We start from the raw sequence: 24,959 nt of genomic DNA, 5'->3' as shown, positions 1-24,959 counted from the left end.
AGTGGAGGGATACGAACAGTGGCGTGACATGTGTAATTTGGGGTTGGTTGAAGACCAGACACGCCGCCGTGTTCTGGATCATTTGCAGAGGTTTGAAAGTGCATGCAGGGAGACCTGCCAGCAAGGAGTTGCAGTAGTCAATGCGTGACATATAACAACAGCCTATACCGGGAGTTGTGCTGCATGCCCAGACGGGTAGGGTCTAATTTTCTTGATTTTGTACAGGACAAATTGGCATGACCAAGCAATCAAGGCCACATGAACCTTAAAGGTTAGTTGGTCATCAACCATGACACCAAGGTTTCGGGCAGACTTTGTGGGCATGAGTTGGGTTGATCCGAGCTGGATATTGATATGTTGTTCTAAGGATGGACTGGCTGGGATGACAAGGAGCTCAGTCTTAGATAGGTTAAGCTGAAGGTGGCATTCTTTTACCCATGCAACGATATCACCAAGGCATGACGATATCCATGCCAAGACTTTGAGGCCATCTGGCAGGAATGATAGGAAGAGCTGGGTATCATCAGAATAGCAATGACATAAGAAACCATGGGAGCGGATGATTGCACCAAGTGAGGTGCTGTATATTGAGAAGGGGACCGAGCACTGACCCTTTAGGTACCCCTGTGGATAAGTCGTGCAGTTTGGACACTTCTCCCCTCCAAGATACTCTAAAAGACCCCCTCGAGAGGTAGGACATGAACCAGCAGAGGGCAGATCCTGAGATACCAAGCTCAGTGAGTGTGGAGAGGAGGATTTGGTGGTTAACCAAGTCCAAGGCAGCTGACAGATCTAGCAGCAATAAAGCTGAGGACTGACCAGCAACTCTAGCCAAACGCAGTGACCTCGCTTAAAGCCAGACTGATTCGGATCATACAGATTGTTCTCACAAAGGAATTCAGAGACTTGGTTAAAGACCATGCACTCAAGTAATTTTGAAAGAAAGGGTAGGCGTGAAACCGGTCTGTAGTTTTCAACCTGGGCTGGGTTGAGTGTAGGTTTTTTTTTTAGCAGCGGGGTGACCCAAGCTTGCTTAAATACGGTGGGGAACACACCCATTGTAAGCGAGGGGCTGATGATGTGTGTGACTGTGGGGTTAAGAGTGAGGGAAATGGTCTGTAGGAGGTTGGATGGTATCGGGTCCAGCAGACAGGTAGTGGGACGAGATCCAGCAGAAGCTTTGAGACCACCTCCCTGGTCAGGGGGGAGAATGAGGTGAGTGAGGCACTGTTAACTGAGTGATTAAAAGTTTCTCCCATTAAACGTTGTGTCCAGATGAACAGATTGGGATTTCCTTACCTGGATTACTGAGCATGCATCAAGACAACTGAACTTTAGGTTTTTGATAAAAACAGACTACTCTTTTTTTTTGGTCCAGAGTTTCTTACACTTTCAAAATGACTATGGGTAACACTGTTGTATGTAATGTACAGGAGCAGCAAAGGGATCTGGATTCAGACACGTTGGGCTGCTAATAAAGTTTGGTTACAGACGGCTGACCCACCTGGATCAAGAGTGACCTCTCCATCATAGTTCCTCTTGGGTGATGTGCCTGGCCGCTCGTACTGCAGTGAGAAGAGATACATTCATTTTGCTTTACAAGTCCAGACTGTAGGGAGGCGTAAATATGACAGCAAGCTTCAATATAATATGCAAGTACTGCTTTCATTTCCTGTTGGATGTTTTGGCTGGAAAATCTGTTTTTTTCCCCCACACAGTGTTTATTTCTTGGAGCCACTTAGAGTAAGAGTTTCCAAAACCATTGACATGCCTTAAGTGTTTACAAAGTAAATTATAAATATAAAAGCAAACACTGGAGATTACTTTTTTGGCCTGCTTGTCAACGAAGATGAGAGTGAGTGAATCCTAGTAGGTTTTTTTTGTTTTGTTTTGTTCAAGTGTGTTTTAAATAGTTTATGTTTAAAGGGTGAAGAAACCCCTAGTTTCATGTTTCATTCAACAGTGGGCGGGGGTGTATCGGCACATGCACATACACTTGCTATAGAGAAAAAAGGAGAGAAATACTGACTATCAGATGAACTGTAAAAACATGGAAAAATACAGCTCTGACAATAATAGTCTCACTCTCTGAAAAACTTGGGAAAGGACTGGTGGAAGAGTGTGGGCCACACCCTCTCTGCAGTGGATTTATACTGGGGTGATGACAATAAAAAAAAAAAACTGATGACGTGCAGTCATACTAAAAAAGACAACGTGAAACATCAAATGATATTTACCTACTTTTGATTTTTAATCCCCCCCACCCCCCTAAATAACAATAGTGATTATTATTGTCTCCTATCTCAAACATTACCCAGCTATCAATTTACACCTCAAAAAATATGCTTGTGTCTTTCTGACCCCTTTAAAGACCCAGGACACCCACACAGGTGTTTTCAGTTGAGCTGGCTGATAAGACGTGTTTCTCATACACACTGTGTTTGGTTGACATCTCCCTGCCTCTCCTATGTTAGTTTTGTTGCACCTGGAAGGAGGGACAACTTAACCTATTGGTCCTTTGAGTACGTGGTACAAGCTGAGGTCAGCTTGTAAACATACATAGCTCCACCCAAACAACCCAAAACACCTGTGCAGGTGTCCTGGGTCTATGTGCATATGTGGCTCTGCATGTATACCATGAAAATGTGTGAGCAATATTGTGTGTGATCTTGTTCAGCTATATTTGTGAGGACCATATTTAATTTTAACCTTCAGAGTGAGGACATTTTTGCAAAGACAGGACATTTTGGCCAGTCCTCACCTCTTCTAGTTTCGTGGTGAGAACTTGGGTTTTGGGTTAAGGTTAGAATTGGGACTAGATCAATGGTAGAGCAAGGCTGAGGATTAGGCATGTAGTTCTGATGGTTCAGGTTAGAGGCTAGGGAATGAATGTAGACACCGAGGGTCCCCACAAGTATATAGTCAATGAGGGTCCTCACAAGTATGTGTACATACCACAGCCCCTGAGGTGGGCTGGACGATCCAGGCGTACTCTGGCCTGATGAGGCGGAGACAGCTGAGGGCGGCCAGGTAACAGTTGACCTGCTTCTGGAGGCCTCGCTGGGTCCGCACCTCTCTGCCCAGACGCATGCCAAACTCAAACATCACCGTGCCAGCTGGGGAAAACACAGCCGGGCTCAAAGGTTAATTGATTAGTTTGCGTATTCAAACATTACAAATGAAAGAGGTGGAAGAGAAACAGATATGAGATTTTGCATACTGCATAATGGACACATTATCAGGTTGAGTCAGAGGGTAGGGATATCTTTAGTAAAATCAACATTACACACAAACACTCCAACATGTATACAAAGATGGGTTAAAATACTGCTAAGCAAAAACCTATCTAATATATACACAGGTTGAGGAATAGTACCAGACTTGTAAAAAATTATGACATGTCCATGAGTGTGCAACTGTTTAGAACGATAGGAGGGTTTAAACAAAATACCGATTCAGAGCCAGTGTACTAGTTGATGTCAGAAACACCAGTGTTAAACAAACAATCATGAATGACCTGAATTTCTATATCACTGAAGTGAGCATTTCAGATAGTTTATACTTCAGCACAATAAAAGTGTGAATAGGTAAGTTTTCAGGGAAATAGCTGTCAAAGTCAATTAAGTCAACTCTCTGTGGTAGGATGATCTAGTAAGGTGGTTAGCCAAACTTCAGGCTGACCTGACTGTCTGTACAAGGATTTGAAATTACCATCTTCAGCTGTTATATGTGTATATTAGAGGGACAGCTTAGGTTAGACGGTTTGGAGACAAAGCAAGAGAGGCAAGATTGAAATGGCTTGGACATGTGTGGAGGAGAGATGCTGGGTATATTGGGAGAAGGATGCTGAATATGGAGCTGCCAGGGAAGAGAAAAAGAGGAAGGCCAAAGAGGAGGTTTATGGATGTGGTGAGGGAGGACATGCAGGTGGCTGGTGTGACAGAGGAAGATGCAGAGGACAGGAAGAAGGTTGAAACGGATGATCCACTGTGGCGACCCCTAACGGGAGCAGCCGAAAGTAGTAGCAGTAGCTGTTATACGTGTGTAGGTTTGGGGAAAAAGCAAAACATATCTGTCTTCCATGCACTTTGTCAGGTCCTGTAAGTTTTGCAACATGTGCATCTCTTACTGCTGCATACCATCATCGCTCAAACTTACTGCTGTAATGGTACATCATGTAACCATGACAAACACTTTTCTTTGGGTGAGAGTCAGCCAGGCAGGCAGGGAGAGAAGAAGAGCAAGAGCCACATACATACACACTAACGCAGAGAAAGAGAGGGGGACAGACAGTCAGTAGTTGAGATTAGCGCTGCGTCATAGTTCACCTTTCCTGTAATTGTGTCTGTTGATATGGAAGGCGTAGAGCAGCTCATAGTAGTTGTGTGACAGCAGGTCCACAGCTCTGGCCCGAGACTCTATGATACTGACCACCTGTCAATGAGTGGACAACAGCCCAAGATGGACAAGATCCACTTAAGTTAATACAAACTGTTCTATCTGCTCATTAATTTATCCCCACAAGTCTGCTGATTAATACACCCCTGATATGTCAATCCAACAATCTTAGGATTCGTCAAAATCACTTTACAATATATCACTGAATTTTTCGATTGACAAGCTTTTTTGCTTCACATCCATTTTTCATTACTTCCACCACATACAGATTATAGGATGGGAAAACGGTTTCTGTCCTGCTGAAAATTTCTGCAAATCAACACACCAATAAAATTAAGTGAGAAAAAAGTAGCCTGGCTGGCGGGCAGCTGACCCAGTTACCTCATCGTGCAGGTTAACATAGGAGAACTGGACCAGGTCCTGCAGTTGGGAGCGCTCACACAGAACCACAACAAGCTGCCGCAGACAGTCCAGCTGCCTGGAGGGGGGCAGGGCAGGGCAGGAGAGGCAGGGTTTGACAGAGTACCACCACGGACCAGGGTAAAATTGTCATATGGCCAAATGACGTTTCATAAGCTCATCGAGTTAACGTTCATCAGATTAAAACTTAAAATATTAAGTGTAGCCCTATTATCCCCGTGCACATTTGTCGATATGGGTCAGTAAAAGAAATGTGTATCCAACCAATACAGGCAGGTGGAGGACAGCTGAATAAATTGCTGCGTGCTGTTCCCCCATGGCGTTTATTGAGACATGATGAAGATCGATAATGGATCAAAATTTAATTGAGTCAAATACCACACTCCAGTACATATACATGCTGTTTTCTCTGTGTGTGTGTGTGTATGTGTGCGCGTGTGCACCTGCTGGAGTCAGGGTTCTGGGTGAGGGCCTCGTAGGCCTGGCTATTGTGGCCCAACTCTAGGTGATGTTTGAAGATGCGTGTCCACAGGGCGGCCTACAGAGCACCAAAGTTTTACTTAATAATGGTAAATTCCCTAACAGTGATACTTATCTAGAAGCTGGATTTACAGTGTGCTGCAATATTTATGTCAATTCATTTATGACTGCATTTCTCTAAAAGAGCTTACAAAGTGCTTTTAAATCAAAATGATAAATAAAAAAGTTGAAATTCAGAAAATATTAATCAAAAACAGGAGAAACAACAGAAGTATATAAAATAGGGATTTTAAAAAGTTGCACAATTAAAAAAAAAAGCTTATCTGGGACTAATTATACAAACATTGTGGTTTGTCATCTCTAGATGAATGATCATGAATATCCTTGAAAAGAAATTGCACATTCACAGCAGTCTAAGGAGTATGTCTAATTTATCAATTCATTCTCAAACTAATAAATTCAGTTTCTTCCGGGTCATACTCGCTTAGTCACTACAGCCTGTGAAGAAAAAGCCCTTACTAGATATTCCAAACTAGATATTCTGATAGCATCAGGTATGCAGATACTCCAATACTGGTAACTTTATTTTGCACTGTTGTTTGCACATCATGTCCTTGTGCTCTTAATGTTGTCAGTCTCACCAGGTCACAGCCCAAACATGTGCAGACACTGATGGTTATTGGTGAGATTTGGACTTCAATTAGAAAAATTTTGTAATCTTACAGTTTGTAATCTATTTCCTGATTGGTTCTATGGGTTAACACAGAGAGGTGACTTTTTTTTTTATAAACTTTATTTTCAATTTTTAAGTTTTTTTGGAACAGGTATACAAAGCACACGAACAACAACAACAACAACAAAAATAAACATGCAGGAATCCCCCCTCCCCCCCAAGGCTCAAAAAAAAAAAAGGACTACGCAGGGATTTCTTATTCCAATTCCACATAATAACCATATTTTTGAAGAAAATATAAAGTTGTACACATATATCTATAAGTATTTTCGTTACAACCAGGTAAATAAAAAGTACATTCAATAAAAGGGAAACCCTTCAATAAAGTCTATGAAAGGACTCCAGGTCAAAGTAAAGTTTTTGCGGGTTTTACATATTTTATATCGGAGCTTTTCTAAAGGTAGAAAGGACAGCACCTCCCTCAACCACTGCAAAAATGATGGCGCTTTATTTGACTTCCAGTTAAATAGGATAAGTCTGCGTGCTAGTAATGAGGCAAATGCTAGAGCATTTGCCTGCAAAGTTGTGACCTTACAGTTAGGGGGTGGTATGCCAAAGACGGCTGTGTGAAAATCGGGGTTTATGGTCTGTTAACAGATATGTGAGAATACATTAAATATCTGTCCCCAATAACTGTTGAGGGAGGGGCATGCCCAGAACATGTGTCCCACCGAGGCTGGACTATGACTGCACCTCGGACAGCTAGGGTCTGTGGTGGGAAAGATTCTGGCAAGCTTGTCCCCCGAGTAGTGAAGACGGTGAAGCACCTTAAACTGAATTAACCCATGTCGTATACACAATGAAGACGTATGAGAGAGGTGACTTTTGATTGGAGCTTACTAATCAAACTCTGCCATCAGCTGACCAATTAGGTGTTACCAGGGGGAGGAATAGTCGGTTTTGTTTTTTTTGTTTTTTTTTTGGATTTTCCCCCATTTTTCTCACCAACTGTACTTTGCCAATTACCCCACTTTTCCGAGCCATCCCGGTCGCTGCTCTACCCCCTCTGCCGATCCGGGGAGGGTTGCAGACTACCACATGTCTTCTCCGATACATGTGAAATCAATAGCCGCTTACTTTCACCTGACGGTGAAGAGTTTCACCAGGGGGACGTAGCGCGTGGGAGGATCACGCTATCCCCCCCCCCAAACAGGCGCCCCGAGTGACCAGAGGAGGCGCTAGTGCAGTGACCAGGACACACCCACATCCGGCTTCCCACCCGCAGCCACGGCCCATTATGTCTGTAGGGATGCCAACCAAGACATAGGTAAAGCTGGGATTCAAAAGGTCGATCCCCATGTTGGTAGGCAACGGAATAGACCGCTACGTCACCCGCAAGCCCCGGAATAGTCGACTTTTTATAACCATTTACCTTCTCCATAGACAATGAATACAGGCTGGTCTCTTAATCCTGGGCATTCTGGATGGAGAATTACAGGCGATTGCTTACCTGACTCCTGACATCGCTGACAGCCTCGGTTATGGCCAGTGTGGCCAGCTGGATTACCAGCTCCGGTAGCTCCACATCCTCTAGCAACCGCAGAACCTGAAGCAACACACAAGAAAGAAAGAAAAAACTGTTAAAGTTTGTTTGTAAATGATAGTTTTACCTCATGTTGCATTCCACATAGGCAATGTTTACCAAACACAATGACACATTTAGTTCCCCCAAGACAAATCATGGAAAAGCATGCTTTTGTTTTTTATTGTCGACATATCCACTGATAATTAACTGTATACTGGATTCTAATTTGTCACTTATGCGATATACCCCACCCACCTGACATGATAAGCAGTATACATGAAATGGCAGTGCTTTTCTCTTAATACGGTGTTTCCCACACATAGACTGTACTTGGGCGGGCCACCCAGGTATACCAACGGCTGCCAAAGTATATTTGACGACCCGTTTTAGCATTTATTGTTATTTTTTTATTCCTCCAAGAGAAGGCCATCCCCGATCGAGTAACTAGTGAACAATCTCCCCTCGCTCTACCCCTCCTGTACCTGTTCATTCTGCTATAGAAGGGTCTACTGACAATCGTACACGCTCTGCAGAGAAACACAGAGAGAGACGTTCTCTGGTATTACGCCGTTGGAAGAGGCAGACATGGATATTTTGTAAGCACGGACAGGTAAAATAACTCCTTTTCTCCTTACTGTGTAATTGTTCTCTGACTTTGGTAATGGCTTTGAATTCTGTGAAAGAAAGCAGCAACTATGCTGCGTTGGTAGCTACATAGAAAATAAACAACTCATACGTTTTAAATTGCAAATTCCACAATTCAAGCATTGGCGCTACCTCATAAAGCATGGTACAAATGGCATTTGCAAGGCCATAATTGTAATAAAACTTGTTTTTCTAAGAATTAACACGTTCTTTATTTTCCTTTTTTTTTTTTTAAGAAAGGCCCCTTAAAACGGGTTTTCATAGAAGCTGGGGCTCTTGTATTCCGCAAGGATTATGTGGAACGCCACATCTCCTCAGAGCCTCATCAATATAGTATAAGGAATCAGTCCTCACTTGCATCAGGTATATAATTTTTTTTTAATGTTTAGCTCATTTCTGCAACCTATTAACCATGTTTGGCCCATATAATGAATTATTTCTTTGCCCTTGGTCTAGGCTACTCAGTGATGCAGGCTTTTGAGCCTACCGATATCATCGAGCCTTTACTGGCTAGTAAAGAATGAGATTGCTCACCACACCAACTACCCCAAGCTGTTAAGTCTAGCTCAGCTTTTGGGTTGGGATTTCCTTGACCTGGTAACTCTGGAAGAAGGGAAAGCTGACAGCATTGTTGCTGCCATCAAGATTGTACTACAGAAGAAGGAGCTCCCGGTAGACAGGCTCTGCGGACTCGGGACAGACGGTACAGCAGTGATGACGGGTATGGAGTTTATTGTTAAATCTAGTAGACTGTGTGACATTTGTATTGTCAGCTTTTATTTAACACTAGTCAAGTCAAGTTTATTTGTATAGCCCTTAATCACAGTTGCACACTCAAAGGGACACATTTAACAAAGGAAACAAAATGACACCCCCCAACACTAAATTTACATCTTAAACCCTAGGCCGTGTAAATAGAGTGGCAAAGCAGCTCACAGACAGTTTCCCAAAGCTGGTTTCTGTAGCATGTGTTGCTCACAGACTACCACTGGCATGCAAAGATGCCTCAGATGCTGTCAGATATATAGCTCCCTTCAGGGACCATCTACAGCAGGCGTGGCTAACCATGTGCGATGGAGAGCCATGTGTATGCACGTTTTCATTCCAGCCGGACTCCACACCGGATGATTTCACTGATTAGCAACCCTTCAACCAAAGAGGAAGAATGTATCAGTGAAATCACCTGGTGTGGAGTCGGGTCGGAATGAAAACCTGCATACACATGGCTCTCCATGGCACATGGTTAGCCACCGCTGATCTACAAGAACTGCACCTGTTCTTTAGAAACAGCACACATAGATCCGCCACACTGAGATCCGCCGCCACCACTCTTGGTCTGAGTGACTTGAAAGTTAAGGTGCATTTTCATAATACTATTGTGGTGTCATACTATTTATCTTATACTTACCAGTGTTTCTACTTATTGGTAGGAAGTGAAAGATACAAGGTGGTTATCTCAGCATCTAGCCATACAAAATCTCCAGAGGAGCCTTCCAGCCATGCTGCTTGCTCTTGCAGAGGAGGCGAGCAAAAGGAAGTGCCCAGTGGCCAAAGGACTATACACCTTCTGTGCCACATACCGCTTTGTGGCTACCCTCTACCTTCAAGCAGATGTGTTGCCCCACATATCAATGCTGTCAAAGATGTTTCAGAGAGCAGACGTGAACTTTCTCCACATAAAGGAGCAAGTAGATTACAAAGGGATGCGTTTGATAAAGAATGATGCTCCCAGATATTTGCATTATGTGATCTAATATTGTTGTCTTTTTCCACATTTTGGTTCCAGTCCCACTTGCTACTCTGAGGAGCATTCTGGAGGCAGGCGAGACACCACTCCCCAGATCATTCCTTGCTCGCCTTCACCAAGACCTGGATGACCCAGAAGGACTTGGGGCCTTCAGCATTGCCAGCGAGGAAGAGGAGAGCAGGAGGGGACACAGAAACCAGGAGCACCCCCAGGGAGAGCTGTGGGCCAGATTCATCAGAGATGTAAATACATCCCTTCTTACTTTAAAATTTTACGATTCTTTTTTCTTTGAACTGAAAAATTTATACTATATCATCCCAGGTCCTCAAACCTTACATCTGCAGCCTGGAGAGCAATTTTGAGTTCAGATTCCAGCACACTGACGTGTTAGGGGCCCTCAGTGTCCTAGGTCCAAAGACGGTTACCTCAGATGAAATGACCAACATTTCAATGTTGAACACCCTAACAAAGAAATTAATCCCAGGACAGGAAGCCACAGTTTTACAGGAGTAGACGTCTTACATGCAGCATGTACTATCAGGATCATTTAAGGTTGGTAAAATACCTGAATTAATATGAATTGAATTGATTTCTGTCTCATCTGTCTTGGCGGTTAGAATTGCTTGTTTTGACATCTGTAAATGCTTTAATTGCACTGCCTTGGCTAACCTCTAAAGGACAAGACACAAGCTCAGACCATGCAGCTGCTGGCCACTGAAAACGATGAATAGGCAGAAATATACCCAAACCTCTGCCTTCTAGCTGCAGCAGGGCTGGTCATCCCCGTCTCCACTGTAAACCGCGAGCGAGATTTTTCAACCATGAGCAGGGTAAAGTGAATTTTCTTTCAGCACTAAATATATTTTGCATCTAATTTCTGTATAGTTAATTTAAAGCCTGTTTTTCATCTGTTTTTCAGGTCAAAACTGACCTGAGAAACAGACTGAAAGGGGAGCACCTGGCTGTATGTCTGCGAATATCAATAAACAGACCAGCACCAGAGGTGTTCCCATACGCACAGGCGTTGGAGCTCTTCTTTGAAAAACCCAGAAAGATTAAGTGCTCTGACAAACAGAGCCAACTTTTTACACACTAAAGAGTGTTTTATTCTTAATAGAAATATTCAATATATCAAAATATTGTGTTAAAGGTCACACGTATTTGTTGTTTGCCACATGTAGTAGACCATTTTTGTGCTGGCAGGTAATGTCGACCCTTTCCGTTGGCTACCACCACAAGTATATTTCAGACCTGTGGGAAACACTGTAATAGTTACCAGTCTTAGAACCACAAATTCACTGACCTCACTATTTTTCACAGAGGAATATGATGAATATTTCCAATTTAAAATATTTCATCACCTTTGTTCCAGGTTCTTCGATTAGAAAACAAGTGAAATTATCATCAGTATATCCAAAGTGCTCTCTGCTTTTCACATCCCTTAGATAACCATGTCACTCCTCTACCTTGTGATAGTACTGTAACCGGGGGATGGCAGCAGCCTCTTCCTCCTCAGTGCTCGTCAATCTCATCAGAAACTCCTCCTTCTCTACTTCAGTCGCTGCCTCCTGGAAGGACTGCAGAGCCTAGAGGGGAGAAAGCAGCGAAAAGCTTTCACAACTAGTTGCTATAGAGGACGCTTTTTTAGAGCATGGCACTATGAGGGTTGGAGGTTCCATACCCTACAAGCTCCATCACTGTCACGATAAGGAATATGAGGCCGTCAATACAAAAAATTTATACTAAAACAGCACTGCAAAACGCTGTAGGTTAAAATGTCATTCAGAAGGCTTTGTTAGCTGCATTGCTGTTTACTACTGATGAGACAACGCAATGCTGATTACGAAATGTATATTTTTATTCCCCCCCCCCCTTTTCTCCCCAATTTTACCTGGCCAATCACCCTGCTCTCCGAGCCGTCCCGGTCCTCTGCTCCACCCCCTCTGCCGAACCTGGGAGGGCTGCATACTACCACATGATTCCTCCGATACATGTGGAGTCGCCAGCCGCTTCTTTTCACCTGACAGTGAGGAGTTTCACCATGGGGACAAAGCGTGTGGGAGGATCACCCTGTTCCCCCCCAGTTCCCCCTCCCCCCCAAACAGGCACCCCGACCGACCAGAGGAGGCGCTAGTGCAGCGACCAGGACACATACCCACATCCGGCTTCCCACCTGCAGACATGGCCAATTGTGTCTGTAGGGACGCCCGACCAAGGTGGAGGTAACACGGGGATTCGAGAAAGTGATCCCCGTGTTGGTAGGCAACAGAATATTCTGCTACGCTATCCAGACGCCCAAAATGTATATTTTTCATGTAAATTTCCGCTATTTAGTCATTTGTTTTATTCTGTTGTCTCACCAAGTGCTTTAGCATAAACTAGCTTGGTAAAACAACTCAACTAAATGTTATCTCCACTAGCAGATGAGTTTCTCCTACCTTCTGCCCCTCTCCGTTGGCCAAGTAACACTGACCCAGCATGAAACAGCAGGAACCAACATTCACCTGACACCAAGGGCCGATCAGCCTCACATACTCCTAAGGACAGAAAACACGAATTAGATATGTCTAGGAGCCATCCCTGTGATGGCTTATAATCTTTATACCGGATTCTGGTCAGTAGCCTCTACATTACTGTGCAACTGTACAATAGCCAAAATAAACTGACTAGCTGATGAGAGGCAATGTCTTTATGCATGCTCAACAATCCAGGTAAGATAATCACAGAAAGTTGAATCAGTTCATCTGGACACAACGTTTATTGAGAGAGAAACCCTTATAAACTGTATTGTTTATAAGGGTGGGGGGATACCTACAGTCAGTGGAGACTGAAGAGGTCACTTAGATGAGTGATGTAATGTTTCTCTCTCAACAAGCATTGTGTCCAGATGAACTCATTCAACTTTCTGCGATGAGGGGCAATGGTTCCGAAATGGTTCATCAAGAGATAGCCTTTCACCTGTATACTAATTTCAGCAGACTATAGTCTGAACATAGAAAATGGACAGGCTTCTGGTAAGTGAAAAACTAAGTGGCATTTAGTTTGTACACAAACGGAGAGAATGGCTGATAGGTGGCTGTGGCAAAGCATTTGTGTGTGGTTGCTGGTGAAAGCACAATAGGAGTTTGATTTGGGAGAAGACCTACCTGTAGCTGTGTGTACTGGCAGTTGGCCATCAGACACTCAGGGAACTGGAAGCCAGGGTTGTTCGGCCAACTGGGAAATACCAGTTAAGGCTTAACATTCACAGAAAAAAAACTACTGGAGAAAACACGAGTGTCACTAGAAAATTAGCTAATGTTTCAAAACACTGAAAAGCCTAGCCTAGATGCAGGTGTGAATGTTGATGTATGGTTCACATTGCGAAGAAGCTTACTTTTGGAATTTCAGCTCATTTCACACTAGGTTATCCAAAATGGTCATCATTACCAAGCAGCCTGTTTTATATATGACTCTGGCAGATAAAAGGTTTTAAAAGCTTCATATTTTCAGCATCAGCAACAATGTTACTTAACTAATGGAACACTGATGTAGTAGTATTCTTCAGTGCTTCGATGTAAGATATTCTACTGCTTACTTAGAAAATGAAAAAAAGTAAAATTTACTACCAATTCCAATTATTTGCATCTTACCATGATTTGTACACATCATGTCTTGATCATGCCCCGATCATGTACTAAAAATAAAATTTCACATAATATGTGCCTCAGAGAGTTTTATCCTACAGTGTACAAAGAATACAGAAACTGGGCTAGCAGGTTGACCACACTGGAGACCATTTGGGGCCAGTGGGGCACAGCACTTCCTGGGGAGGGGCTCTGCTGTTGGTTATAGATCTGGGAGATGATGGCCTTCCTGGCTACGGTCTGGTAGAAGAGCTCCACAACTGTCTGCGGACTAAGGACTGGAGCAAAAGAGAAACACTTGAGATTTTTCTGTTACGGATCATTGAAACGTCTCTTCAATTTGAAAAAGCTGACTCCTACTGGGACAAAATGATTGACAGCAAACCATTCAAACAAACTGCATGGTGTTGTTAAGGAGGGTGACAAACCCAAGTCCACAGTGATGAAAATGTAGACACATTAACAGACTTCTATTGCCACAGCAACATGGGCATCAGAGCAAAGTCATGTCATTCAGATGAACTGACCTGATCTGTTGGTGGCCAGGGCTGGGGAGTCGTTAAGTTCCAAGACTGACAGGTGCTGCAGGTTGGCGTCTCTGTAAAAACCAAGGAGGTCAAAGGTCACAAGTCACACATCCATCCATGAGCCAAGCCGCTTATCCCAATTGGGGTTGCAGGGATGCTGGAGCCTTTCCCTGCAGTCATTGGGCGGCAGGCGGGGAGACACCTTGCACAGGCCGCCAGTTCATCACAGGGTGGACACATTCACACCTAGGGACAATTTATCATGGCCAATTCACCTGACCTACATGTCTTTGGACTGTGGGAGGAAATGTTTGTGACCATCTTGAACAATTATTACGTCACATTAAGTGGAAGGAAAGAGGTAAAATCCAAAATCTTGAGACATCTCCCTCTGTCTGTGCGAGCTGAAGTGAGACTACTGTCACACTGTACGTTTGGTGGAATGACTAGACCACGACTTATGTCATCTGACAATAATAATTGTATAATAACTGACAATAATAATTGTATAATTTATGTGTTACAAGTCACACATATATTACACAAATGTGAAAGCTGCTTTTGCTTGTATAAGAATGTATTTGCCACAACAGGATTCCTCAATGATGGTATGGTCTGGGCTGCCATGTGGTAGCTAGACCATTGTTTTGCCTTGTACAGCATCCCATAAGGGATATCCCATAGAGGCTAGCCTCTGTCAAAGCACATTTAAATAGTTATCAACTCTCTATATACTCTGTGCTGCTAAATTCTCTGCCTCATCCTTGAATGTATCGTCATGTCTTAGAGATTAGAGACTTTTGATTACCGGGTTTTTTTTGGTTTTTTTTTTAATGTGATCTTGCTGATCTTGTAACTACAATTGCATTCTACAGGTTTATCAAAAGTGGTTCTTGAATAATCTGACTGAAGAGCTGTTTGAGGATTTGTCTCTTTCAGGATGGTGTGTGTGTGTGTGTGTGTGTGTGTGTGTGTGTGTGTGTGTGTGTGTGTGTGTGGTGCTCACATGGTGTCCATGGGAATGGAGGAGGCCAGGCTCTGGCTGATGTGTTTGAGGAGGTGGTATGAGGATAGGAGGTGGGAGCTCCGGGGGATCAGGTCTTGCTGGAGTTGCAGCAGCTGGGCCCCCCCACCTAGGAATACCTGACACCAACACACATTTACACACCAGGTTAATCACAGAACAGGTTTACAAACCACTATATTATATGAATCAGATCTGGGATTTGATAAGAACAACCATCGATAACATATAATCCATGGCCAAGTTTAATTTTTACAAATATACAGCTTACACACAGGATAAGGAAATTAAGCACAGGTAGGTAAGAAGAGAGGAAGACATCAGTTTCCTGTGTCTTGTGACATACAGACAGACAAAAGTATGTGTTAATGTATATGTGTGCAGTCCTCTCACATTGTCTCCCAGGCGGAGGTAGAGCTTCTGCAGTATGAGCAGATCTCGGCAGAACAGCGCTCGGGTCATGGCGACCTGGCAGACAGCCTGACACACCACCATAACGGCTGCACTGCTGCTGTACAGCTGGGACAGGTTGATCCGCACATTCAGGCTCTGGCCTTTAGGAAGAAGACCAGCAGCAAACCAAGAACGCACTATTAAATTCAACACTTTCCTCTCATATTAGATACGTGTTCATCTTCTCATTTTTTATTGTATACGTTTTTGCTCAGAAAGCTCAACTAACTCCGCTGTCTCCAATGTCCCACTGGTCTAAAAAAAAAAAAAAAAAAAATCCCATCAGAACCTTCCTTCTCCCATGTTGCATGATGCCCTGTCCCTTCATCTAGTCCCCCCACCCAAAAAACAAAAAAACTCCTTGCTAAAATCTCCTACAGGGGAAGCACGATAATGTTATCAGCATTTTATTAGCAAGATAATCTTGAAAATACAGCCAAAGAACCCTTCAATGAAAGTATGATATATTCCCATTATAAATAAAACTTGATGCATTTTACAAATTTTATCTTTTTTAGATCATGGAAGAGGGATCCCTTCTCTGTTGCTCTTCCTGGGCTTTCTCAAATTTAAAAAAAAAAATCATGACCAGGTTTTTTTCTGTGATTTTTTTCCTCATCCAAATTGATGGTTGAAGGATAGGGGGTGTCATACATTGTACAGAATGCAATTGTGATTGAAAAGCCCTCAAGGCCTAAATCGCAATTTAGGACTATACAAATAAATCTGACTTAACTTGAAATATTGACTTAAACATATTTAAGTATTCTTTATTTTCATGAATTTTTTGCAAAGCTCTACGCAAACTCTGCTTTCAGACAAGTGCCACGTAAGTATACTACTACAATTGCTCCCGTTCATGTCAATACTCAGGAATATATTTGCATTGGGTTTTTCTGTCTTAGTTTGTTGGACTGGGTTTTTGTGTGTAGCCTCATAAATATCAGCAAAAGGGGTTTAACATCACATCCTGTGTATAATTGAACATACACTTCCAACTCTTGTCTATGAATTCAAAGAGAGAACATCAGGCTTTTCTGTCATAAATCTCCATAAACCTGCTTCCAGATGGCTTAGTTAGCTACCAAACTACAACAACCACTGAGGATACCAACATGAGTATGTGTATCCTCAACTCTTGATATTAACAACTGTAAGCTGATGGGACAGCTGAAGTGGCTGCCCAACAAAATACCAGTAGAAAATACGTCCTTTCCCGGGCCTGTGCACAGGCAACCAACAGCAAAGCTCTTTTTTTAACAAGGGGTTTGCACCTACCTGGTGTGAGGAGCACCTCCCCCCCGGTCTCTGAGTCTGTCTCCAGGTCCATCTCTCTAAGCAGGACAATCATGGCTGCTGTGGGGTTTCGGATGTCCTGAAGCTTGTTCTGGATGTCCTCAATCACATTGTCGCTGTGTTGGGGAGGACGGACTTAAATGTGTATATTAACATTCTCAATCTTACTTGCCCACTCATACCTTATTAATGTACTACCTCCACCTGTGTAGTGTTTAAGGTGATCTATGTGAGCACCTCATCAACACATCCAAGCCATATTGCTTGTATGTGCAAACTTACAAACTCAGATCACTAAAATATTCCCAACACTCTACTCAACAACACTTCAATGAGTTTCATACTGTTTCTTATCCAAAGTGTAAGAAATTCCTACACTGGCTTCCAACAAACAGTTCACCTCAGATTTCCATTTTCCCTCAAATTCTTAGGTTCTCGAGTAGAGACGAGGATTTCGATCAGCGATCAATTGTATGTACTTAGCAACTAGTAAATACTAAGTCAACATATATATAGACCGCCACCGAGTCCTGTGACTTATGACGCTGACTTGATCTAGAGACCCACCTGACCGTACCATACCTTGCATATTGCACATGGTGTACTGTTTTACAGTGTACAAGGTGCTACTGTTCACATTTGTGTGTGTGTGTGTGTGTGTATATATATATATATATATATATATATTAAATATAGCGTTTTTTCCCGAAACCGTCAATGGTGTTGTGAGTGCTCAACTAATGAGGAGTAGAATATCAACACGTATACAGGAAAAAAAAATGAATACATGGCAGTACAGGCTTGTTTCGTGCGTCTCGCACTCATCAGCTGCTAATGTTTTATTCACAAAGAATCATAGTTACGTTGCCCAGCATCACGCCCCTAATTTTGGTTGGAGCGCGACCAATCAGATGGGGAAACATTCAAATTATAACAACCAATGGGGTAGGTACTTATGATGCACAGCAACCAATGGAAGGGTAGAAAACATTATAACCAATGGGACTGGTGTTTGTTTTGAAAAGCATTTAGGGGTCAGGGCACTGTTGAAATGGCATACATTAGAAATATAACAAGGTGATTTATGTGAATTATATATTGGGGTGGTGTTAGGGCACAGCTGGAAGGACAGGCAGTTAAAATATATATGAAAAAAAATATATACACTACCGTTCAAAAGTTTGGGATCACCCAAACAATTTTGTGTTTTCCATGAAAAGTCACACTTATTCACCATCATATGTTGTGAAATGAATAGAAAATAGAGTCAAGACATTGACAAGGTTAGAAATAATGATTTGTATTTGAAATAAGATTTTTTTTACATCAAACTTTGCTTTCGTCAAAGAATCCTCCATTTGCAGCAATTACAGCATTGCAGACCTTTGGCATTCTAGCTGTTAATTTGTTGAGGTAATCTGGAGAAATTGCACCCCACGCTTCCAGAAGCAGCTCCCACAAGTTGGATTGGTTGGATGGGCACTTCTTTGAGCAGATTGAGTTTCTGGAGCATCACATTTGTGGGGTCAATTAAACGCTCAAAATGGCCAGAAAAAGAGAACTTTCATCCGAAACTCGACAGTCTATTCTTGTTCTTAGAAATGAAGGCTATTCCATGCTAGAAATTGCTAAGAAATTGAAGATTTCCTACACCGGTGTGTACTACTCCCTTCAGAGGACAGCACAAACAGGCTCTAACCAGAGTAGAAAAAGAAGTGGGAGGCCGCGTTGCACAACTGAGCAAGAAGATAAGTACATTAGAGTCTCTAGTTTGAGAAACAGACGCCTCACAGGTCCCCAACTGGCATCTTCATTAAATAGTACCTGTTAGAGCCTGTTTGTGCTGTCCTCTGAAGGGAGTAGTACACACCGGTGTAGGAAATCTTCAATTTCTTAGCAATTTCTCGCATGGAATAGCCTTCATTTCTAAGAACAAGAATAGACTGTCGAGTTTCAGATGAAAGTTCTCTTTTTCTGGCCATTTTGAGCGTTTAATTGACCCCACAAATGTGATGCTCCAGAAACTCAATCTGCTCAAAGAAGTGCCCATCCAACCAATCCAACTTGTGGGAGCTGCTTCTGGAAGCGTGGGGTGCAATTTCTCCAGATTACCTCAACAAATTAACAGCTAGAATGCCAAAGGTCTGCAATGCTGTAATTGCTGCAAATGGAGGATTCTTTGACGAAAGCAAAGTTTGATGTAAAAAAAATCTTATTTCAAATACAAATCATTATTTCTAACCTTGTCAATGTCTTGACTCTATTTTCTATTCATTTCACAACATATGGTGGTGAATAAGTGTGACTTTTCATGGAAAACACAAAATTGTTTGGGTGATCCCAAACTTTTGAACGGTAGTGTATATTAAAAAACTTAATAAATGTCATATGTGTATCATCTAATGGGGGGGTAATAAAGACGTTTTACTAATAATTACAAAGGAGATTTTTTTTCAGTGTCTACATCTGGTGGCCAATTTGTTTCTATTATTCAAGGTGGACATATCAGGTCTGCAAATAATAAAATACCTTTCTGCCAAGCACAGGTTACCTCTTTTACCCCTAACTGAATATGCATTACTCTTTGCAAGGATTTTCCATGAGACAGAATAACTGATACTCTTGTCTACCAATGACCAAATGTGGCGGCTTAAGGCCGTTGCATTTTTCGCATGCTCATTTCTGAAGCAACTCATATGGGCGTTAAACCTAATTTTAAAAGGGCCCTCTGTTAATCCCATGTAAGTGTCCACATTGTAGTTATCTTCTCTGCAATACATCCACAGAGAAAGCAATCATCCACCCTCCATTTTGAAAAATATCCCAGTGAGCATAAACAAAAGACTCTCATGTTTATCATCCAGCGAAGCCATCTTTAACGAAGCAGCCCCCCATACCAGGAAGCCTTACAAACATGTGGATATGATTTCAGACTTAAGTACAATCCACCACCAATTAGCGACAGCCAACAACAACAACAAAAAAAGCGCAGCATAAGGCGGAACATCATCTGGTATAATCCTCCCTACAGCTACACCGTGTGGCCTCTAATATTGGAAAACAATTTTTCAAGCTTTTGGACGAGTGCTTTACCCCAGACCACCAATTGAGGAAAATATTCAACAGGAACACTGTCAAAATGAGCTACAGCTGCATGCCAAATGTCCAGCAGGTTATTTCATCCCACAAGACAAGCATCATGGCCAAGGCAAAGACCCCCTCCCTACAACCAAGCACCTCCAACTGCAAATGCCATGTTAAGACATCGTGTCCTCTTGAAGGAAAATGCCAGATAGAGGGAGTCATCTACCAAGCATCGGTGACAAGAGAAGACAACTACAATGTGGACACTTATGTGGGATTAACAGAGGGCCCTTTTGAAATTAGGTTTAACGCCCATATGAGTAGCTTCAGAAATGAGCACGCGAAAAATGCTATGGCCTGAAGCCGCCACATTTGGTCATTGGTAGACAAGAGTATAAGTTATTCTGTCTCATGGAAAATCCTTGCAAAGAGTAGTGCATATTCAGTTAGGGGTAAAAGATGTAACCTGTGCTTGGCAGAAAGGTATTTCATTATTTGCAGACCTGATATGTCCACCTTGAATAATAGAAACGAATTGGCCACCAGATGTAGACACCGAAAAAAAAATCTCCTTTGTAACTATAAAACGTCTTTATTATTCTCCCCCCATTAGATGATACACGTGACATTTATTAGTTTAAAATTATTTATATATATACACTACCGTTCAAAAGTTTGGGATCACCCAAACAATTTTGTGTTTTCCATGAAAAGTCACACTTATTCACCACCATATGTTGTGAAATGAATAGAAAATAGAGTCAAGACATTGACAAGGTTAGAAATAATGATTTGTATTTGAAATAAGATTTTTTTTACATCAAACTTTGCTTTCGTCAAAGAATCCTCCATTTGCAGCAATTACAGCATTGCAGACCTTTGGCATTCTAGCTGTTAATTTGTTGAGGTAATCTGGAGAAATTGCACCCCACGCTTCCAGAAGCAGCTCCCACAAGTTGGATTGGTTGGATGGGCACTTCTTGCGTACCATACGGTCAAGCTGCTCCCACAACAGCTCAATGGGGTTCAGATCTGGTGACTGCGCTGGCCACTCCATTACCGATAGAATACCAGCTGCCTGCTTCTGCTCTAAATAGTTCTTGCACAATTTGGAGGTGTGTTTAGGGTCATTGTCCTGTTGTAGGATGAAATTGGCTCCAATCAAGCGCTGTCCACTGGGTATGGCATGGCGTTGCAAAATGGAGTGATAGCCTTCCTTATTCAGAATCCCTTTTACCCTGTACAAATCTCCCACCTTACCAGCACCAAAGCAACCCCAGACCATCACATTACCTCCACCATGCTTAACAGATGGCGTCAGGCATTCTTCCAGCATCTTTTCATTTGTTCTGCGTCTCACAAACGTTCTTCTTTGTGATCCAAACACCTCAAACTTGGATTCATCCGTCCACAACACTTTTTTCCAGTCTTCCTCTGTCCAATGTCTGTGTTCTTTTGCCCATCTTAATCTTTTTCTTTTATTGGTCAGTCTCAGATATGGCTTTTTCTTTGCCACTCTGCCCTGAAGCCCAGAATCCCGCAGCCGCCTCTTCACTGTAGATGTTGACACTGGTGTTTTGCGGGTACTATTTAATGAAGATGCCAGTTGGGGACCTGTGAGGCGTCTGTTTCTCAAACTAGAGACTCTAATGTACTTATCTTCTTGCTCAGTTGTGCAACGCGGCCTCCCACTTCTTTTTCTACTCTGGTTAGAGCCTGTTTGTGCTGTCCTCTGAAGGGAGTAGTACACACCGGTGTCGGAAATCTTCAATTTCTTAGCAATTTCTCGCATGGAATAGCCTTCATTTCTAAGAAGAAGAATAGACTGTCGAGTTTCAGATGAAAGTTCTCTTTTTCTGGCCATTTTGAGCGTTTAATTGACCCCACAAATGTGATGCTCCAGAAACTCAATCTGCTCAAAGGAAGGTCAGTTTTGTAGCTTCTGTAACGAGCTAAACTGTTTTCGGATGTGTGAACATGATTGCACAAGGGTTTTCTAATCATCAATTAGCCTTCTGAGCCAATGAGCAAACACATTGTACCATTAGAATACTGGAGTGATAGTTGCTTGAAATGGGCCTCTATACACCTATGTAGATATTGCACCAAAAACCAGACATTTGCAGCTAGAATAGTCATTTACCACATTAGCAATGTATAGAGTGTATTTCTTTAAAGTTAAGACTAGTTTAAAGTTATCTTCATTGAAAAGTACAGTGCTTTTCCTTCAAAAATATGGACATTTCAATGTGATCCTAAACTTTTGAACGGTAGTGTATATATATATATTGTTTTTTTTTTAACTGCCTGTCCTTCCAACTGTGCCCTAACACCACCCCAATATATAATTCACATAAAGTACCTTGTTATATTTGTAATGTATGCCATTTCAACAGTGCCCTGACCCCTAAATGCTTTTCAAAACAAACCCCAGTCCTGTTGGTTGTATTGTTTTCTACCCCTCCATTGGTTGCTGTGCATCATAAGTACCTACCCCATTGGTTGTTATAGTTTGAATGTTGCCCCATCTGATTGGTCGCTGTCCAACCGAAATTAGGGGCGTGACGCTGGGCAACGTAAACTGTATGATTCTTTGTGAATAAAACATTAGAGGCTGAGGTGCGAGACGCACAAAACAGGCCTGTACTGCTATGCATTAAAATCTTTTTTCCTGTATCCGTGTTGATATATATATATATATATATATATATATATATATATATATATATATATATATATATGCAGAATATATGTGTAGATGCTGATCTCATGTCTATGATGTTGTTTAGTATTGTAAGTATTAATGTTAGGTTTAGTACTGTTCTGATCCCGAGGTGACTGACCTCTACTATCTATCTACCTCTGTTACTCTACCCTGTTGACGTCTTTTTTTACCCTCTTTGCTGTCATCTACACCTGAATTTCCCTTTGGGGATGAATAAAGGTTATCTTATCTTAAAAGACTAAGACCCTCTACATCTGTGAAATTACCCCTGGGTACAATTAATTTAACATGTTAGCTAGTGAGTGTGTAATTACATAAAATGTCACTAGCATCTAAAACAGTGAAAATCAAAATACTACTTCAGTACTTTTCCAGGCATAATCAAAGCATATCCAAACCTTCCAGACCTTTCCAGTGTGTTGGAACCTCATACGCAATCATCACTTCCATTGATATAAACATAATGAACTGAAAGGAGACTTACAGACACACAAACATATTACGAAAGGTTTAAAACCGAGGTCATTTGACTGCAACCCCCCTCCCCACCCCCCCGACAGAAATCCTGTTGGTCAGAGGGCATGTCAAACTGAGTGTACTAACGTGTCATTAGCCAGCATGTTCTCCAGGACCAGCTCTGCAGCCCTCTCTGGTGACTGAAGATGTTCCAGTGCCTTCTCCATCTCATAGGCCATGTCTCCCGACACGGCGTCGCTTACCAGCCGCAGACACTGAACCAGCTGCAGAATATCCCGGCCAACCTCGGGGTCTGAAGGTAATAACGATAATGACGATGAAGGGGAAGATAAAAAACAACAAGCACACACACAAACACACACATGCACACACACACTTTACAAATAAACCTCAAGGTTTGTAAATATTTAGAACAGCATAACTGTCCAAAAGTGACTGTTAAGACTGGAAAATCATCATCATCATCATACCTTTATAAAATTGTTGGCAAGTACATTGAGGGATAACGCTCATTTACATTGCAGCCGAGATGCAATGAAAAATTAAAAATGACATTTGTGTGTGTGTGTGTGTGTGTGTGTGTATATATATATATATATATATATATATATATACATACATACACACACACACACACACACACACACATAAAACCCAGTTAGTCAAGTAAATTCTCTGAGACAGTACAAGCCTGTTTCATGCTATAAGCAATCATCAGCTGACGATTGCTTATAGCATGAAACAGGCTTGTACTGTCTCATAGAGAATTTACTTGACTAACTGGATTATTTTGCTCCTTATTTGTTGAGCACTTTCCCTACCATTGAGTGTTTCTTTTAACAAAGTTATATACACATAACTTCATTAAATGAAACCTTCAACGATAGGGAAAGTGCTCAACAAACAAGGAGCAAAATAATCCAGTGATTCAAGTAATTACATATATAAAACATTCATTTTTATATATCTAAAACATTCAGAGAGACTGCAGTTTAAAACCATTCTAAAGTTCCCCATTACATTTTGGGAATATTTTGCAAATCATTTCATGTAGAGGGACCACAACAGTAGAAAGCAATCTTTCCCAGATCCGAATTAACCCAAGAAACCTCTGTTAGGAGCCAGTCCCAGGAAAAGGTTTGGGAAGCTCCCACACTGCATTGTAACAGGGTTGGAAAAGACACCTTCCTACCTTCAGCTATTGGCGTTTCATCCTCTGAGAAAAGGTAGTCGTCATAGGAGAGGTACAGGTGGTCCACAGCGAAACAGGGGAGCAGGTAGGACACAAAGCCCTGGGAATGATAGGGGAGAGTCATTTTGGACAGAGGTCATGAGGGGGTTGGTGTTCTACTTGTGAAAGCAACTTTGTGATCAGCGCTGTTTGTGAACTGAGACTGTTTCTCAAAACATTGAGCCTTATGTTCCAGTCATTCAGCTGGTGTTTGTGGTTGTACACTTGTTTTCATATATATCATGTATTGACCTTTACTTTTGTTTCTTGGTTCCATTACAAAACACTCAAAAACACCGTTTACATCTGTAAATAAAGTTATGAAGCTCTCACTGTGGTAATTTGGCTCAGTTTTGTGTTTGACGACCTCATCTCTTGAGGGATGACCTCAAAAATAAGGGGCGCTATGAACAACTACAAATGTTCCTTAAAATTAACCCCTCTTTTAGGTCATTTGTTACTCAGTAAAAATACTCGGTTAGAAATAGATTCTGCCAAAAGATAACTGCCTACACACAACTTTCCAAAATATTTTCCATTTTTGAATGCAATATTCTTCTCTCTCTCT

The 24,959-nt window shown here is 42.0% G+C and overlaps 1 protein-coding gene across 1 annotated transcript in view; it reads right to left on the bottom strand.

Moving 5' to 3' along the window:
* The window catches only part of nup160 (nucleoporin 160), a 56,497-nt gene that overhangs the window by 8,904 nt on the left and 22,634 nt on the right, over positions 1-24,959 (bottom strand). Inside the window, exons 12-27 of the mRNA XM_056281580.1 lie at positions 24,353-24,452; positions 23,287-23,452; positions 16,857-16,990; positions 15,519-15,679; positions 15,108-15,244; positions 14,102-14,172; positions 13,690-13,852; positions 13,095-13,164; positions 12,387-12,485; positions 11,415-11,534; positions 7,482-7,577; positions 5,262-5,356; positions 4,780-4,876; positions 4,329-4,434; positions 2,956-3,116; positions 1,505-1,565 (exon numbers count right to left, since the gene is read on the bottom strand). Of these exons, the coding sequence (XP_056137555.1) occupies positions 1,505-1,565; positions 2,956-3,116; positions 4,329-4,434; positions 4,780-4,876; positions 5,262-5,356; positions 7,482-7,577; positions 11,415-11,534; positions 12,387-12,485; positions 13,095-13,164; positions 13,690-13,852; positions 14,102-14,172; positions 15,108-15,244; positions 15,519-15,679; positions 16,857-16,990; positions 23,287-23,452; positions 24,353-24,452 (1,837 nt within the window). The remainder of the gene's footprint in view (positions 1-1,504; positions 1,566-2,955; positions 3,117-4,328; positions 4,435-4,779; positions 4,877-5,261; positions 5,357-7,481; positions 7,578-11,414; positions 11,535-12,386; positions 12,486-13,094; positions 13,165-13,689; positions 13,853-14,101; positions 14,173-15,107; positions 15,245-15,518; positions 15,680-16,856; positions 16,991-23,286; positions 23,453-24,352; positions 24,453-24,959) is intronic.

The sequence above is a fragment of the Lampris incognitus genome, chromosome 6 (genome assembly GCF_029633865.1).
Source record: "Lampris incognitus isolate fLamInc1 chromosome 6, fLamInc1.hap2, whole genome shotgun sequence".
NCBI classification, from domain to species: Eukaryota; Metazoa; Chordata; class Actinopteri; order Lampriformes; family Lampridae; genus Lampris; species Lampris incognitus.
Note: the sequence above shows the minus strand (reverse complement) of the source record. Positions and strands in the feature narration are given on the sequence as shown.